Source organism: Glycine soja, chromosome 17 (assembly GCF_004193775.1).
Source record: "Glycine soja cultivar W05 chromosome 17, ASM419377v2, whole genome shotgun sequence".
Classification (NCBI taxonomy): Eukaryota; Viridiplantae; Streptophyta; class Magnoliopsida; order Fabales; family Fabaceae; genus Glycine; species Glycine soja.
The window spans coordinates 40,554,588-40,573,641 of NC_041018.1; the positions used below are offsets into that span (position 1 = coordinate 40,554,588).

The 19,054-nt window shown below is 28.8% G+C and overlaps 1 protein-coding gene across 1 annotated transcript; it reads right to left on the minus strand.

The window, feature by feature from the left end:
• Positions 1 to 5,112: 5,112 nt before the first annotated feature.
• Positions 5,113 to 7,549, minus strand: LOC114392821 (protein JINGUBANG-like). Its single transcript, XM_028354047.1, has 2 exons — positions 6,699 to 7,549; positions 5,113 to 6,101 (listed from the first exon to the last, which is right to left on the minus strand). Exons 1-2 carry the CDS (start codon positions 7,272 to 7,274, stop codon positions 5,277 to 5,279), a joined length of 1,401 nt encoding a protein of 466 aa, XP_028209848.1. The 5' UTR covers positions 7,275 to 7,549; the 3' UTR covers positions 5,113 to 5,276.
• Between the last annotated feature and the right edge of the window lie 11,505 nt (positions 7,550 to 19,054).

The window sequence follows — 19,054 nt, forward strand, 5'->3', positions numbered from 1 at the left end:
ATAATTTAGTACTACATATTTATGGGTTTGATTTGAATGTGTGGCAATAGATGAATGTATTCTTAATTGTCTATTTTTTCACATGTGTCTTTAAAAAAATAGTATTTGATAATTTATTTATATTATTTAATACATGAAAAGACAATAGGTTTCAAATAACTTTTAATAAACTTATAATGAAAACGTTAATTTGTTGTTTATAGAAAAATATTAAATTTCTATTTTTTTATTTTTAATTTTAATTATAATTTGTTTTACAAAATATAGAAAGGGTCTCTCAGACATTGATTTCGCTAAAAACTCCTTCGTGGAGGATGCATATAGATATAACTATTTACTCTTTTAAGAATAGTTAATTTGTTTCTGGGTCCCTTTGTCCTGGCCATTTAAGAAGGAAAAAAAGTCTCTCCCAAATATAAAATATTTCAATATCATATCAAATTTAATACAAATGAATGTTATATCTGACATTAAGCTTATATTTAATTATTTAAATGTGTTCTTATGTTTATATTGTTTAATTCATTCGCTTAATTTTATTTCTAATATCTTTTTACATGACGTAAAAATTAAATAACTCCATAAAAAAATATTTTAATGGAACAATATGTGAGTTCTTTTAGTTAAAATTAATTTTTATTGGTTTCGTCTCATTTTTTATATAGTTTAATTTGTCTATAGAAAAAAAATACTTCAAGAAAGTGACATTGTGAAATTTAAATTTATAGTCGTATTATAAAATAAACAATCTGATTATCTTCTATGATTTTTATTTATAAATGAGTTTTTTTATTACAAAATTTTGAATTAGCTTTAGATCTTTTTCAAGTAATATAATAAATTAACAACATTGTCAACCTACTTTATATATACAAAAAATTCACTACATACTTAATAAAACCGTGTATCGCGTGGACAATACCATCTAATATATTATAAAAGGAAGTTTTATCACATATACAAATGTCACATGTCTTCACCATATTATTTCATTTTTCACCTAATTTTTTTTAATTATTAAATAAACACACATCATATGTAATTGTAGTAATTACAGTGTTTATAATAAGTATATATTCTGATTAAACCAATTAATTAATAAATTAAAATTTTAAATCTTAAATAGATCTCGATTTTGTATGATAAGATAACAATTTATTAATTTTTTTAGCAATTTATTTATTAAATTTTATGAAAAATATTTTATAATCGTAGTAACTTTTTTTATTATCACAATTTTAATATAACTTATTGTAAATAATAATATCATCTTAAAGAATAATAATTGATATTACCTTATCTGTTGATAATTTACTCAGATTTATAATAAAATAGTATTTTTATTTCATTAACAATTATATGAGGATTTAAGGTAATATTGATTTAAGTTTATGATTTCATTTAACTAAATTAAAAATCCTTTTGTTAGTTTAATATTGAATTACGTTGATTTATATATATATATATATATATATATATATATATATATATATATATATATATATATATATATATATATATATATATATATATATATATATTGATGCAAAGTTAATTACAACACATTCAAATTAAAGGTAAATAATTATTTCGAGCATTCAATAATTCCTATTTTAAAATTTTTAATCATTAATCTTTTATTGAGTGAACATAAGAGCTTCCTGCTCCAAGAACTTTCTCCGATCCTCTCCAGTATGTTTTCACAATTTGACTCCATTGTAAAGAGTATTCATCTATGTATTCATATAAAACCTTTAGATTTTATTTTATTTTTGGTTAAAATATAATTTTTGTCCTACTATTTTCTTAAATAAATACTTTTATTCCTCTCATTTTTTAATTGATACATTTCATTTTTTATTTTTAAAAAGTTTACGATTTTAATCTCTCGTTTTTAATTAAAACATTTTATTTCTTTAAAAAATTCACAATTTTAATACTTGTGACTAATAATTTAATGTTAATTTGTATACTCTATAAACGTTAACTTGATTTATTATCCATGTAACAATTACTTTTTTAAATTATTTAATTACTAATAAGATTAATTTATTAAAAAAGAATTAAAAAATTACACCATCAATAGGTCTAAAATTGACCAAGAGAATTAAAATCAGATATTTTAAAAAAAAAATAGGAATGAAATATATCAATTAAAGAATAGAGAATTAAAATCACATATTTTTTAAAAGTGACGGACAGAATATGTCAGTTAAAAATAAGGAGACTAAAATTATGGATTTGGAAAAATTAAGGGAGGAAATTTGTATTTTAGCCTTTACTTTATTTTATTGTTTCCATCATTTTATTTTTATTGATTTTATTTGTTTTTTTATAATTTAATTTTTTTTCTTTTTTGTTGAGGAAATTTTTGTTAGATTATTAATATGATAGAGTAATTAGTTGGAAGTTGTTATAATTTAAATTCAACTTATAGATAAATTTAAATTCAAGTTGTTAGACTATTTTTTGGCCTCATGATCACTCCCCATTGTTAAATTTAAATTCAACTTAGTGTAACTATTAAATTTAGTCTTATGATTATTAAGTGTGTTAGCTGTCTTATGATAGTAATATAGTTAAACATATTTGTTTCTCTTAAGAAGTTAAACCTTTTGTTTAATGATTAAGTTTGTGTTTGTTAACTTTGATAAGATCGATGTTATATTTTTGTGTCACAATTTTATGATGAACAAAATTGACATGATCTTTGCAACTATCATCTTATCTTATGTAAACATGTTAGACTATTAATATAATAGAACAAATAATTATAAGTTATTATAATTTAAATTTAAGTTATAAGATAAATTAAAATTCAAGTTATAAATAACCTAGAGATTTTATTCTTCTGCAGTATATATATATTAAAATATATAAAATAACCAAAAAAGTCAAAGAGAGGATTCGTATAGGAGGGGAAAAAATGATATTACGTTATTTTTTTGGTTTAGATATTATTGCCTTATAAAAGTAAGGTTTAATCTTATTATTGTTTTATGTTTTTAATTTTATCTTTTTCTTAAAGTCAAACTTCATTTTTTAATACTTTTATTAAAAAATATATTATTTAGAATTTGAAATAGTTTGTATGCTAACAATATTTCATAATTTTTACATTTTTAATTATTAAAATAGAGTAAAAACTTAAAAAAGGAAGTTTTGCAAAGGAAAAGAATAGTTACCCAGCAATTTCACACTAAACAGTAAAACCATACAAATTATTTGAATTTAACGGCATCGCCATGATTAAGGACATCCACTTAAAATTAATTCATTTAAAATGTTAAATATAAACAATAATTTTAAATTATATTAATTATATCATTATATTATATTGTAAATGATGTATATTTATAATTTTGCACTCAACATATTTAAATCTATTCTAAAAATTAATTTGATTCATATTGAAAATGTCAGAACAAATTAATTGTGTATTTAATCAAATAAAATAAAATAAAATATTCTAACATAATATATCTTTTTGTTTTTGAGTTTGTATGTGCACTATAAATATAAGGCTGTTATTGTGATGTGGCATGAAAATAAGTTATACTAATATGATTTATGTATTATTCATGTTATGTCATATCATTTACATCGTTATATAAGAACATTCAATATAATGAAATTTATTAAAATATTATTTAACAAACTTTTAAATTTATCTAATAAAATAATATGATCTAACTATATCTAATAAGTTGGTCTTGTAATTATAGTTAATCTAATATTAGAATAAATATATGTTTTATCAAGATTAGAATAAGTATATCTAATAAAAAATTTAATTTAATTATATTTAATATAATTAATATGTAATTAAAATTTAATTAATCTTTTTACACAATTTTAATGTAATTATATTTAATATTATGTTAAATATTTAAAAAATTATATATATATATATATATATATTAAATTAAATACAAAATACTCAGAATAATTTTATCGGATCCATGCATCGCACGATTATAAAATCTATTATTTCTTTTTAATTTGAATTTTTATAAAATCATTTTTACTTAGAAATTGTATTAAATAATTTTGTGAATAAATACTATTTTTGAATAATATTTATATCATATATTTGAATTTTTATACTAATAATATTTTGTTTCTATGGTTAATAACTTTATATTCAAAAATTTTGTTAATTAATTTTTATAAAATAAGGTTAAATAACATTTTTACATAATTATATAATAAATATTTTAATATTAATTTATTAAATATATTTTTATTGCAAAAATATTACATACCAAATAATATCATAAATTAAATTAATTTTTATAGTAAAGGAATTTTTTACATAAATACATTTGAATAAATTGCATAAGATTTGTTTTGCATACTTATTTCCTTTTATTATAATAAAAAAATTAAATATTTATAATTACCTTGATTAAAGCATATACATGTGTGATAATAATTAATTTATTCAAATTTTAAATATGCAGGTATACTTGTTCCAATTACCTTAATTAAATTTAAATGATTTTTATGAACCAAAAATAATAAAAAAATTATAATTTTTTCTATCAAATGCATAATATTTTTCTTGTGTAACTTGTTTACTATAAAAAAATCAAGATAAAAAATAAAATAAATATATATATTTCTAAATTTTATTAGATATGCTTGTTGTAATTTTGATAAAAGATATACTTATTTTAATATTAGATAAAAGATAATTATGAAATTAATTTATTAAATATGATTGGATCATATTATAATTGATTTATTAGATAACATTAGATAAAAGATATACTTATTTTATTAGATAGATTTAAAATTTATCAGATAACATTTAATTATAATTGATTAATTTAAAATTTATTAGATAATATTTTGTTAAACTTGATTAAATAAATGATCTAATGATGTAAATCACATGAGTATAATAAAATAAAGAGTGGTTTTGGATATAGAAGAAATACTTTTTCAGTCTTCTTTCATCTTACTCAATCCCAGACAGAAACAAGAGAAACCACTATGGCTGGTCTTGAGCAGGCAGAGAGAATTTTTTTAGCCAGAAAGGGAGGTAATGTTAATTCATCAAAATCTGATATTTCTATTCAAGAAAACCATTAACCATATATATAGTCATTTCTTTAACTACCTCATCCGTTCATTCATACACAAATTACATTATATTACATCAAATTTCATAAACATCTTCGACCACAATCTCTCACAATCAATCAATCAATCACAAAAAAAAAAAAAAAACACAAATGCTCAATCATCTCATAAAGACACGTGGCCCATTCTCAGTTCCTCCCATTGGTCCTGCCCGAAGAGAAACTACTATCTGATACAGAAGGCAACGAGTCCGCATCAGATGCCATGCGGTGGTGCCTCACCTGATCATTACTATTGTTATTATTATTATCATTATTCATTGATTCGGAAACACTCCAAATCTTCACCGACTTATCCAAACTCCCACTGTACAAACTCCAAAGCCGTTCCCGGTCACCTTTCGCGGCGGCTTTGCGGTCCTCCTCCACGGCGAGGCACTTCACCGGACCGTCGTGGCCCGTGAGAACCGACATGCACGTGTGAATCAAACCCTCGCGTTTCCACACGCATATGGTCTTATCCGCGGAACCGCTGAACACTAACGTCCCCGCTGCGGTGAGGCACAGCACCGCGAGCTTGTGGCCCTTCAAAACCCCACCGTGCGCGTAATTCTTGTCGCTTTCCCAAAAGTTCACCAGTCCGTCGGAGGCGCCGCAGTACACCATCGACCCCCCCGCCGCGTCCATCGCCAGCGCCGTCACCGCGCACTCCTGCTTCAGCAGAGTCTTCACCGGGGCGTGCTTCAGGCCTTTCCCTCGCGGCTCCCGCCGCCACACCTTGACGGTGCCGTCCGCCGAGCCGGAAAACATCACGCCCCCGTCCCCGCACACGACGGCGTTCACCGCGTCGTCGTGGGCGTGGATTGATTCCAAGCATTTGGAGTCTGAAATCCTCCACACCTTGATTGTCCTGTCCCACGATGCGGAGTATAAATACGTTTTGTCTGCTGAAAGGCTCAAACACGAAACGGCATCGGAGTGTCTGATCCATAACGCCGTTTTGTGTCGTCGAACCTGAAAGCACAACGCTACTACTGTCACTTGTAATTCATAAGATTAACAACATCATTATTACATTTAGATAATCTGTTATTGTTTTTAAGAGAAAAAATAAATAAATGCAAGTTTTTTCATAAATAAAAATTAGTTTAAATATGAGTTAGTGAGTATTTTTTTTCTAAACCACAAATATTCTTCATGTAGGACCATCATGGTTAAGTACATAGCTAGCTGGATATTCAAAAATAAGTTTGTATTTTGATGAGCATTAATAAAAACTAATTTAAAATTAATTTTAACGTTATATAATTTTTATTTAAATATGTTTAACAGAAAACAAGTTTTTTTAGGAGAATTATAAAAGCAAGTTGCTAATAGAATTTTGCATAATTTTTTTTATGGCTTTCAAAGTTATCTAAAGTTATTTTAAAGCAATTTTAGACTTGAAATTAATTCATCATTATAAATATATATGAATCCTAGAAGTTTAACATTAGTGAAGAAACAATTTACGTGTAAAATTGATGTGATGTTCAGTGCTAATAATAAAAAATTAGTAATCTCCGTGACTAAATTTTGTTAGTGTAAGAATTATAGATAATAATGTCGAACCTCGACGTAGTTGCTGGGCTTAATTGAGCTCTTGAAGATGTCTTTAAGCGTTGGCAACGTGCCGGCACGTTTGTGTAAGCTAGGGTTCTTAGGGGAGACCTTCCAGACGCGGATTTTGCCGTCTTGGTGACCGGTGAAGATCTTCTGACCAGACAATATTATGGTTTTCACCAAACCACTGTTGGATTTGAACCCGGAATATTCCTCGAGGTTCTTCCAGACACGAATATTCTTGCTGTCGGAACCGGTGTACAGAAGATCGCCGGAAGCAGCAAGCGAATAGATGTGTCCCTCTTCTCGGACAAGAGAACCTACGAGCGCGTTTTGCGGGACGCTGTTTTGTTCTTGAGACCATTGAGGTTTGGAGAATGGGGAGTTCGTTGTCTGGTTCCACGGTGACATCGTCATTGGCGAGCCTTCGCCGCTTAACCTTCCCTGCTCGTAGTAGTAAGGGCTCATCGGTGACGCCGTGCTACTGCTTTGCATCGTGAACTCGTCGTCGGTGAGCGCCTCCGTCGTCGACATTCTCGGCTCCGATTGCATGAACTGTGGTCGCGGAACGGTTTCGCCAAACATGGCCTTATAATTTTTAATAACCAATTAATTAGCTAATTAGTTACAATAAATAATAATGTTGTTGTAATTTTTCTCTCTTCTCTCTCTTAGTTTTGTTTTTTTCATTCACAGTGGATCAGCACAAACGCAAAGAGTGCGATTTGAATTGCCACCGGAAAATGAAAAGGGAGAAGAGGAAAAAATTAATACAAAGAGGAATAAGAGACTTTGATTGGAAAATGGAAACTGAAGGAGGTTAAAGAGTGAGAAACAATTATATGAGGGTTGGGTGGGAGAAGAGAGAGAGAGTGTATAAAACTATATATATATGGGTTGGAATTGATGGTGCAAATGATTGGGTCAATTGTGTGTTGACACGTACCATATATTAATTTGGCTTTGTAGAAGGTTGTTATGTTATTATCAGAAGATGTAATTAGGGTCCGGGATTTACAGTTTTCCTTGGTAAATATAGCGCGATGCTTTTGTAAGTTTTGTTGGTTGAAATGTTTGGGATTGGTTGTTGAAACCGTATTGGCTTAATTTGTTGTTTTTTAGAGGCTATTTTAGGATGACACGGTATGGTTTTCCAACGTCCCAGGTAATACCCTATATTGACTTGCGTTATGTGCGTAAGTAATGATTATGAAGGTATATTTTTTATTTTTTATTTTTTAATGTTTGATTGGTATGCGTGAACTGCAACTAATTAGCAAGGAATCTGGATTTTCCTGTCCGCAATAGCACACATTCATACAATGCAATCAGCAATTTGTAATTGTCAAATAAAGATTGAATGACTAATATCGTGTCTCCATAGATTAAATTTAAAACATGTATTTAAGATATATATGAATAGTATAATTAATATTCATTAAACGGTTGCAAACTAAGCCTGATTTTGCATGAATGCGTTGCGTGTGATTTCTTATTGCACTCAATCCATTTCCAGCAAGGCAATGGCTATGCTGAGCAGAGTCCACCTTTCTTTGTTTCTCTTATCCCTGGCCTTCGTATATATAATATAATTGAAAGATCACAACTATTCACGTGTGGGTTCGGTTACACGTGCACATTCTCTTCAAAGTGATAATTGATCGATCTTTCTAATTCTAACTCTAATGTTAATAAAATGGAAGCTAATCTTTCTTTGGTTTGAGACTTTTAACTTAATAAACTCAAGTGATTAAGAGGTTTGGTTATACAATATACTACAATATATTAACATTAATCTAGCTAGCTAGCTTTATCAATCCTCTCCTGAATTCATTCTCGAGTATTTGGTCTAAATCTGTAACTATCATCATGAATTAATATCAATCATGTCACAATTTGAGGATTAATCAGTCACAGAAAGGGACCAAATTCTTGACGATAAACCCATAATCTCACTAAATTAATGATATTCTCAACAACAACAAAATCAACAATGGACCGAATAATTTCAAGCTTTTTGAAACGAATCTAGTGTCTAGACTCTAGAGAAGTGTGTCTGCCAGAACAATTTATATCACGAACGATGCCGTTTTCGACCATAATATCATTGCAACGAGTATATATTGAGAACTTCCCACATGGAGGAACTTGTGGTCTTGTTTTGTTCTGAATTACAATAATGATCTTATGGAACAAGCTACATTGTTGCGCTCTTGCTCTAAATGTTATAACTGGGGAAAATGTTTTGCTTGAAAATGCAGACATGTTTGGGGAAATTAATAAAAAGCCATGACCTAATAATGAGGTACCTTTTGTGGCGCACCTCTTTGTGAAGGGACAAAGGTGCACCGATGGGGCTTTGAATCAATTTAACATAGTAAGATTTTATAATTTATAACGTATTTGTTCCTGAATTTATTGTACCTTATTAATTCAATATAGGTTTGTAAAATTTTATTTTAGTCATAGAGATTTTTTTTTGAGGGAATTTTAGTCATAGAGATGAACTCTATACAACATCTTAATATTTTTTTCCTCTAAAAAAATGTTAATATTTTTTTTAAAGAAATTGAATTTGTAAGTTAATCATAGTATTTTTGTTTTTAAAGTTAATTTAATATTTTGCATTAAAATTTAAAAATAAATATTTTTAAAATTAAAATTTTAAATTAAATAACAATGTTTCTTATTTTCGAACTTAGACAAAAAATTTACCACAAAGATTGTAACTTGTAAGTTGTGCATGGAAGTCGGAGGGAGAGGAGGAAAAAGTGAAGTGCACGCATGCAAATTTACTTTTTTTACTGAGAAAAGTCTGGATGAGTTGGGTATGAGAAACTCATCTGAACTAAGACATACCCTTATTAAGGTTTAATAAACACTTGCATAGCTACGGAGTTCCCGCAGTTTTAAACACACATATTACCATGTTCTCTTTGTGTTTTATAATTCTGGCTTAATCGACCAAATTGTGTTAGTAGAAACCAAAAGTATTATAGTGACAGCAAATTTAAATTTGATTTTATAAAACTCCAAAATTTGTCAATATAGAGGACGTTTTTCTTAATTATGTAGGATAAAAAATAACAACAAAGGCACATTTTAGAACATAAGATTAAAATTACTTACTTATTGTAAATATGATTAGATGTACTGTAATTATTTCTATAAAACAAATATTTTGTTTCGAGAGAAGTCAAATTTTTAGGTATTCAAAGTTTTTAATGGAACAAAAATTTAATAGAGCAATTGAATGGTGTGACCACTATGATACTTAATCACACTATCATAAAATGGATCAAAATTTTTTACAAAACAAAATATCAGTGCAGCACACAAGAATTTATAGAAGAATTCTAATAAATTATTATTACACTAAAGAATAACCTTTTTATATATAAAATCATTAAAATTTGGATTATATTATAGTTAAAGAAACTACATTAAGACATTTTACACGAGTTACAAAGTTTGCTATATTAATTGTAGGCAATTAGTTGAACCAGACAAACCATCACGTGAAGTGATGCATTTGTTTTATAAAGGAAATTTCACCTTTTATCAAAATGTTATGCAAGCACATAATCAAATAGAAAAAGTGAAGCATTTTGTCTTCCTCATATGTTGTGTGACATTCCTTGGTGTACGAGAGAGCTAGTTTTATTTGGATGGGACAATGCCATGTTGATATCACTTATCGGTAGGGACTATGCTTGGACCCTGAAACAGTGAAACCCATGTGAGACTCTATCGAGTACTCTATAACGATGATCCTTATTTTCTCCTTCCTTCAGTAAGATGGAATTACTAAAAACCCAAAAGTTGGATGTTGGTGAAGGGAACTACGATAGACTCTTTTTTTAAAAAAGAAGAAGAATTCTTTTGGAAACAATTTTTTTAAGATCATCTCTTATATAGTACATCATCCACTTTGATTCTTCACTCAATTTTGGCGAGTCTTATTATTTCACATCAGATTAACAACTTTTTACTCTGATGGTAGTGAAACTACTGAAACCACTTAAAAATTAATTTATAATAGATTATCAACATTTTATTTTAATTTTAATGTTAAGAATTAGTTCTTATATAAGAACCATTCTTACACTATGACTTTCAACTTAACTTCCTAGCTCCAACTGAGATGTAAACCTCATATGAACTCGTTCTTGTGATTATTAAGAGTTAATAAACAATTGTTGGAGATTATCTAGAGGAAACTGATTTTCTTGATATTATCCAATGCATATCTAATACATTATCCATCTATATTCTATAGTATTTTTTATAATATTTTCTATTTCCCTCTTTTATTTTAACCACCAACAAGACCTTGCTAAGTGTTATTTAATGACTAAATTTAAAGCAATAAGTCTTGATCATTAATTAACTTTTCCTATATTGTTTGTGGCTATTGTTGAATACTATTTTACACTATGTACCTTAAAATTCAGCAAATAATAATTAATGACGACCGTGAGGCCAGAGCTTAATTGTTGCATCCTAAGGGAATGGTTAGATTTTATTGGAAATGGCAGGATAAACAAGAATCAAAATGTAGCTGGTTAAATATAGAAATGACACAGCCCTCGGCAAGTAAAGGTTTCTACTTTCTTATCTCATTTAGCAAAAGAAAAGAAAAGTAACTTTCTCCCCACTCCATTGTGGTTGTGTCTTAAAATAGTTTTAAAAGGATAAAGTAATTAAGTAAAAGAAGAAAAAAAATGCAATCATGCAACTCTATTTTGGACACTCTATGCTGATGAATAGAGCACAACCTATAGACAAGTATAATTGACACACCTGTGTTGTAACTAAAACAGAAACATCGTTTTGTCATCTGTCTTCATACATTGTATTACACATTTAGAGGTTTCGTTTTTCAATTTTCATAGAATTTCTCAAAAATAAACACATATTTCCACAGCCCACACCTTATCAAAAACCAGCAGCGACATTTGTTTTCTCTGGTGGAGACCCTTTGCTTATGCCACACGTAGCACCTGATGGAATCAGCTTCTTTGTCTTTCCTCTGATGGCATCGATGCTCGACATATTGAAATTCTGACACGTGGAAAACCTGGACTGTAGGGACACGCGTTACAATGGAATGTGTGCCCCCCAAGGCCCCAACTATGTTGCAAGAAGCAAATAGGTTGCTGAATTATTGAAAAGGAAAAATTGGAAAAAGACGTTGTCTCCTTTCCATTAATAGAAAATCCCGTTGCCAAAAAATACAGCATTTTATTTTAATTTGATGTGCTATGTGTTAACGCTCTACTGGTAAGTGATAAGGGTTTTTTAATATATCCCCGTAAAATATTTTTCAAATATCTTTTGTTTTATTTTTAAAAAGATAGTATTAAATAAAAAAAATGGAAGTAGTTACTATTTAGAACTGTTTTTAAACTATTTGAGCTTTAATTTTGAGAGGCTATACAAGTGCATCCACTACATTTTTTTTGTTAACGCTACTACATATTTGCTTCTTTTACCTTCATAAATATTTATAATGTTATAATGATTGTATAATCTTTTGTCTTGCAATTGGTTTGTCTCTGGCTGCCTAAGAAAGAACGTCATGATAGTCGTGGACTCGTTGATTGGTCATGGTGCAATTAACAAACAAAGTTTTTTAAAAGTTGGAAATTTTTTATTTTATATAATGAATTGTCTAAAAAAATTACATAGAAATTACTATAAAATATTATATTAAAATTATTACTTTTGTAATAATGATGAATTAAAAATAATAATAATTTCACCTTATCAAATTTTATATCAATGTGGTTTTAGGAAATTCTTCATCTCCATAAGTTAAGTAAATTTCCTTGCTTGATTTCTTAAAAAAAGAAAAAGAAAAATCATTCCCATGACTTTTATTTTATATATATATAATTTCTGTATCAATAAATTTAAAGGAGGTAGACTGAACAATTAAGGAAAGTTTATTTATTAACTGCTAAAAATAATTAGTAATAGGCATATAGGTAGATTAGTCTGGTCTACTCATAAAAAAAAGATTAGTCTTGTCTAACATCAATGGGCTTAATCCCGTGGTTTAGCATATCCGTACCATGTGTCTTGCTTTTATTGCTTGTACATCATTGAAGTTTTGGAATAGTTGAAATGGTTTGTAAGTTGATTCAGAATAAAATCATCCTTTAAAACGCTAAAATGACTAAATGAATGTTGAATTTTTATTTATTTTTACGTGTATAAGTGAGTTGGACTCAAATTAAACCAGTTTAACCATTAATATTTTCAAACTAACTCGTTTGAAAACTCATAATCAAACAAAATAAAATTTGTCTAATATATAGGGGGATTTATGGGTACCCATCATTCGTGAATCCAAATTGATTCAAACTGATTCGAATATTTTGAGTTGAGTCATTTATGTATTTGAGTCAAAATCGAATCGAACCGGTCAAAATCATTCATGTACGGATTGGGTCACGGGTTTACGGGTTTAAATTTATAGATCTGATCAAAATTTGTAGAATTGTTTGGTTTGACTTTAAACACTTATAATATTAGAACTCCAAGTGTTGAAACTGCAAGGGTTAAGACTACTAATGTTAAAACTTCTTAAAATATTACTTTTAGATACATTGTTATTTATTTTATTTTTTCATATTTATTTTTTATGTCATGTTTATAATATTAATGAATCATATTTTGTTCATTTGTTTTAACAAATTTAGTTACAACAAATTTGATTGCAACAAATTTGGTTGTAGCAAAGTTTACTACAAGAAATTAGTTTGTAGGAAATAATTGTGATTCAAACTATTATAGTAAATCTCATTGAAAAATATTTTTTTTTAATTTGTATTAGTCTATTTTTGAATATTATGTTGATGGTATTAAATGAATCAATTTTATTACTTTCAAACATTTGATAATATTATGTTAATTGTATTAGATATCTAGATGAATCATGATATAAAATAGTAGTTCTAAGAAAAAATATCAAATTCAAATGGGTAACCCGTTAGTCCAAACCGAACCAAATCGTTCATGAATGGGTTGGGTTGGGTTGAATTTAAAAAAAAATTATGAAAACTGAACCGAACTAAACCGATCAAATTTGATTGAGTTGGGTCCTGAATTTGACTAAAACTGGCCTGAACCGGCGTACGAACACCCCTACTAATATAAGAGTTTAATGTCAATACACTATTGGTGTAAAAAAAATTTAGACCGTCTTCTAATCATAAATCACTATTTGAATTATTTTAAGATAATTATTTTAAAAATCAACAAATTTACCATATATGATGGACTGTAATTGAATTATTGTGTAAAACTTATAATGTGCTTAACTTTGTTCTCTTAATATAAACCCACACAAGTTGAGTTATGTAGACCAATCCTCAAACTGTGATTTATATGCTTAGTCCCAAGCAATAAAAGAAATTAATTATTAGGTAGTTTAAGGTCTTCAATAATTTGTGGTTTGATCAATTAAAGAGTTAAAAGACATCAAATCAATGATTGTGGACCAATTATTAAGTTCACTTCAAGCATGTGAAGAAAGGTTCAAAAGTCTTTGGAGCAAGTTCTTAAAGTCAAAGCTTCTTTGAAAGACAATGGATAAGAAAAAAGTCAAAGAGGACATGGTTGTGGAAGAGGGTGTGGACATGGCCAAGGAAAAGGAGGAAAAAGAGGTCGTGACAATTGTGATAATGATGAAAGAAGGTATGATAAATCTAACATTGAATGTTTCAATTGCCATAAGTATGGTCATTTTTCATGGAAGTGTAAAGCTAATATTGAATGTTATAATTGCCATAAGTATGATCATTTTTCTTGGGAGTGTAAATCCAATGTTGAAGAAAAAGTCAATCTTGTTGATGATAAAGAAGAAGATGAAAAGCCAACACTATTGCTAGCACATAATAATGAAGAAAATGATGATAAGAACCTGTGGTATCTTGACAATGGAGCAAGTATTCACATGTGTGGTTAGAAGGAGAAATTCATGGAGTTTGAAGAGGTGAAGGGAGATGTTTCCTTTGGTGATTCTTCAAAGGTGCAAATCAAAGGGAAATGTACCATGTTAATTTTCTTAAAAGATGGTGCTCCCGAAATGATCAAAGATGTTTATTATGTTCATAAACTAAAAAGTAATATTTTGAGTTTGGGACAACTTGTTAAGAAGTGGTATGAAGTTCTCATGAAAGATAATTGTTTGTGGCTTCAAGATCAAAACTCTAATTTGATTGCCAAGGTTTTTATGTCAAGAAATAGAATTTTCACTTTGAGCATTAGGACCAATGAAGCAAAATGCTTAAAGGCTAGCATAAAAGATGAAGCATGGTGTTGGCATATAAGGTTTGACCGCTTGAATTTTGGAGCACTCAAGATCTTGGGAGATGAGAAAATGGTGAAAGGGATGCCTCACATCAACCATCCTAATCAATTGTATGAAACATGTCTCCTTGGCAAACATGCAAGAAGAAGTTTTTCCAAAGAAGCTAAATCAAGAGCAAAGAATGTCAAAGGCCAAACACCTCAAGAAGCATGAAGTAGAGTGAAGCCAAAAGTTGATCATCTTAAAGTCTTCAGGAGAATTGCATATGCTCACGTGCCTGACCAAGGAAGATCAAAACTTGATGATAGGAGTGTGAAGCATGTGTTCATTGGTTATGATGCAAGTTCAAAAGGCTGCAAAATTGTACAATCCAAGCAATGGGAAGATTGTTGTAAGCAAAGATGTAGAATTTGATGAAGAAGAGACATGGAATTGGGAGAAAGAAGAATGCACCTATGATTTATTTCCTTATTTTGAAGAAAATGATGAAGAAGTTGTAGTAGCAAATGAGTTTTTTACTCCACCTCCTTCACCAACTCAGTCAATTCATGAAGCGTCATCTTCCGAAAGGAGTTCAAGTGAAAGAGCAAGAAAAATGAGAAGTCTTCAAGACATATATGATGAAACTGAAATTATAAATGATTCGTTTTGTCTTTTTGGTTACAGTGAGCCTTTAACCTTTGAAGAAGCTATGGAAAACAAACGGTGGAGACAAACCATGAAGGAAGAAGTCAATGCCATCAAGAAGAATGACACCTGGGAGTTATTAAAATTTCTTAAGGGCCATGAAGCAAATTGGAGTCAAATGGGTGTTCAAGTTTAAAAAAAAGATTGCCAAAAAAAGAAGTGAAATTAGGTCATGTGAAGACACAAAACTCATTTGAAGATATTAGAAGATTAAGAACAAGACTTCAGAGTGTAGAAAATTAATTGATGATTTTCTAATTAAGGAGAGATGTTAGAAATAATAATAATACTTAGAAAATGAAGGGTTGAGTTAGTGTTAGATAATGAAAGGATTTGAGTTAATAAGAATTAAGAGACATTATTTTTATAACCACTATGTATTTGAAAGGTTATGACATTATGCTCATTTAGTGTCTTAGTGAAAAGTTATGTAATGTCTATGTATTGTTCTATTATGAATTAAGCACTAAATCATGTAGTCAAGTGTGACAAATGAAGAAAATCTTCTCTATTCTTTCTGGTCTACTCTTCTCTTCTTCTAACACTATCAGATTTTATACTTTTGTATAAAAATGTAAAATAATATCCATCTGTTCGTTTTGTAGCTATATTTACAACTGAACTGTGTAATGCAGAACTCTAATCATTGTGCTCATTTTTTGAATTCGAATTGGTGAATTGTCACGCCAACTTATTCGAGTTGGTGCATACCTCGGGTTTTCTGATATATATACGTAAATTCGTGAGAGCTGATCACAACACCAGAGTATTTCAAATCACATCCCAAAGTAAAAAAATGGCAATGGAGTTTGATAGGGTTGCTAGCATCACCAATTCAAAACAAACATGGTCATTGAAAGTTTTATTTCCCAATCTTTAGCAATCATATCATCCATGGACCTAAACGGATGCCCATATTCTACACCACGCAAAAAAAAAGAGAAAAAAAATTGACAGCTAGCCGAGAATCACACTAAACAAAAAGATGCTTGATCCCAGCTGTCCAAGCTACTTGGAGTGCAGTCATCAAAATGCCCCCATAATTCTATCATAGGAACACTGGATGACCCAAGATTCTTCACAGAAAAAATAACGGGTGAGTGTAGAGTAAAATTAAATTGTAGCTTGTGAAATTCAATCCTATCCATGTCCCTTTGAGTAAAACTTTTGATCATTTCGTGTAAGAAATCCATTTGTAGTTCTATTCGTTTAATTCTTCTTACGAGATTCTCTGGCTGCTGATCAACCATGGTTTTTCGTTGTTTCTGTAAATTAAAGAAGACTGAAAATTAAAAGTATTTCTTCTATATTAAAAACCACTATACATTATCACGGGATATATTGGTTAGATTTAATTTGATTAACTACACAATATTAATTACTATATAATGGGTTACTTTTTTTTTTATCATAGCTATAATATAAATATACACATATAATATAATATAATACATAATATAATGGATTACTTATATCTTAACATGCAATCATAAACTTAAATCAATATTCCTTAATAAAAAATATTATTTTATTATAAATCTAAATGAACTATCAACACATAAGATATTATCGATTATTATTCTTTATGGTAATATTATTATTTACAGTAAGTCATTTTACAATAAACAAAAATTTATTTTAATTATAAAATATATTTCATTGATTTTATTAAATTATTATCTTATATAAAATTTTAAAATCTATTTAATATTTAATAATTTAATTTATTAATTGATCAGTTTAATGAGAATATACACGGATTATAAACACTTTAATTACTATAGTTAAATACAATAATGTATTTTATCAATATATATATATATATATATATATATATATATATATATATATAATATTGTATCGTATATTATTATATATAAAACAGTTGCTAATTGAGATTGGCAATATATGTCATGCTCTAGTGAAACTGTCAGTACATATGTCAAGTTCTAGTGAGATTTATAAAATATATTGATATTGATTTTAAAGTGATTTTTCAAATTCTAGAGCTCTATGCATGGAGTACCCCGAGGCTAGAAATGGTTTCCTAACCAAAACTCTATCCAGCGTTGATATCCTAAAATACTCATTTTTTGGACCGAGTCTACCTCTTATCTTTTTTTTTTCATGGCCCATCTATAAAGAAAAATATAAAACCAACCATAAAATTCATTCAAAAAGACTCATGCAGACTAATAATTTAATTACACACCTGAACTTAAACAATTATACACAAACAAACCACAGTTGAATGTTCATGGGGAAATAAATTATACTTTTAATCCGAAAATATTAATTTCTTATAACTTTTTATTAATTATCACCTAGCCTATTTTCTTATAACTTTTTATTAATTTCTTTTATTACCACCTGCTTTACTTTTTTTGGTGAATTAACCATCTGTTTAACTGAATGAACATATCATAAACAAATACTTTTGGATAAATAAATGATTATCTTATTTTAAGAACAATATATCTTCCATTTCCCCCTTTGGTGGACATGTGTTACCAACTGGTTGGTACCTGCATCCCGTTTGAGAGACTCATGACGACTGCCTATCAAGTTGAACTCACGAATTTCAATTATTTATATAGGTTTGGTTTTTGTCTGACGCTAGCTTAATTGCTTTCCCCTTCGAACTAGTACTATGATGTTGCAGTTCGTCATTAATCTTTCAAGATCTTTTTTTTTATTATTATGTTGACAATTTTTCAGATACTAGACTATAGTCTATAATACTAACATAGCACATTTTATAAGTATACAAATTGTTTAAAATATATAGGCAAAATCACCAAATTGGATCCCTTTTATAAATTAATTATCAAAATGGATCTGTTTCATTTTTATTTACCAAGGGGGTCTGTTATTTTACTACAAAGCGCCTACCTGCGGAGCGCGTTCCACCAGAACGCGACACGTGACGTGACTGGACAGGACGATAGGACAGGGGTGGTCGTGCTTGCCTGCCAGGCGCTACCAGTAGTGGTAGGGCCCAGGCACGACCAGTAGTGGTGGGGCCCCAGGCGCGACCACTAGTGGTAGCCTGTCAGGCACGTCCACTAGTGGTGGGCCCCCTGACACGTCCCTCTTCCCTATAAAACCCCCTTCCCTCTGTTTCATTTTCACACAAAAATCTTGAAGCTGATTTGGAAACGTTGAAGCTGAGTTGAAACGTGTTGAAGTACTTTATATCGGTTAGAAATTTTGCTCAAAACTAGTAAATATTTTTTATCTTCAATACATTATAGCATTAATTAATATTTATTTTGTTGATGATAATAATGATTATATTTTGTAGGTGCATAAACAAATTGACACGAACTATAAAATGAAATAGTAATTTTGTTTATAT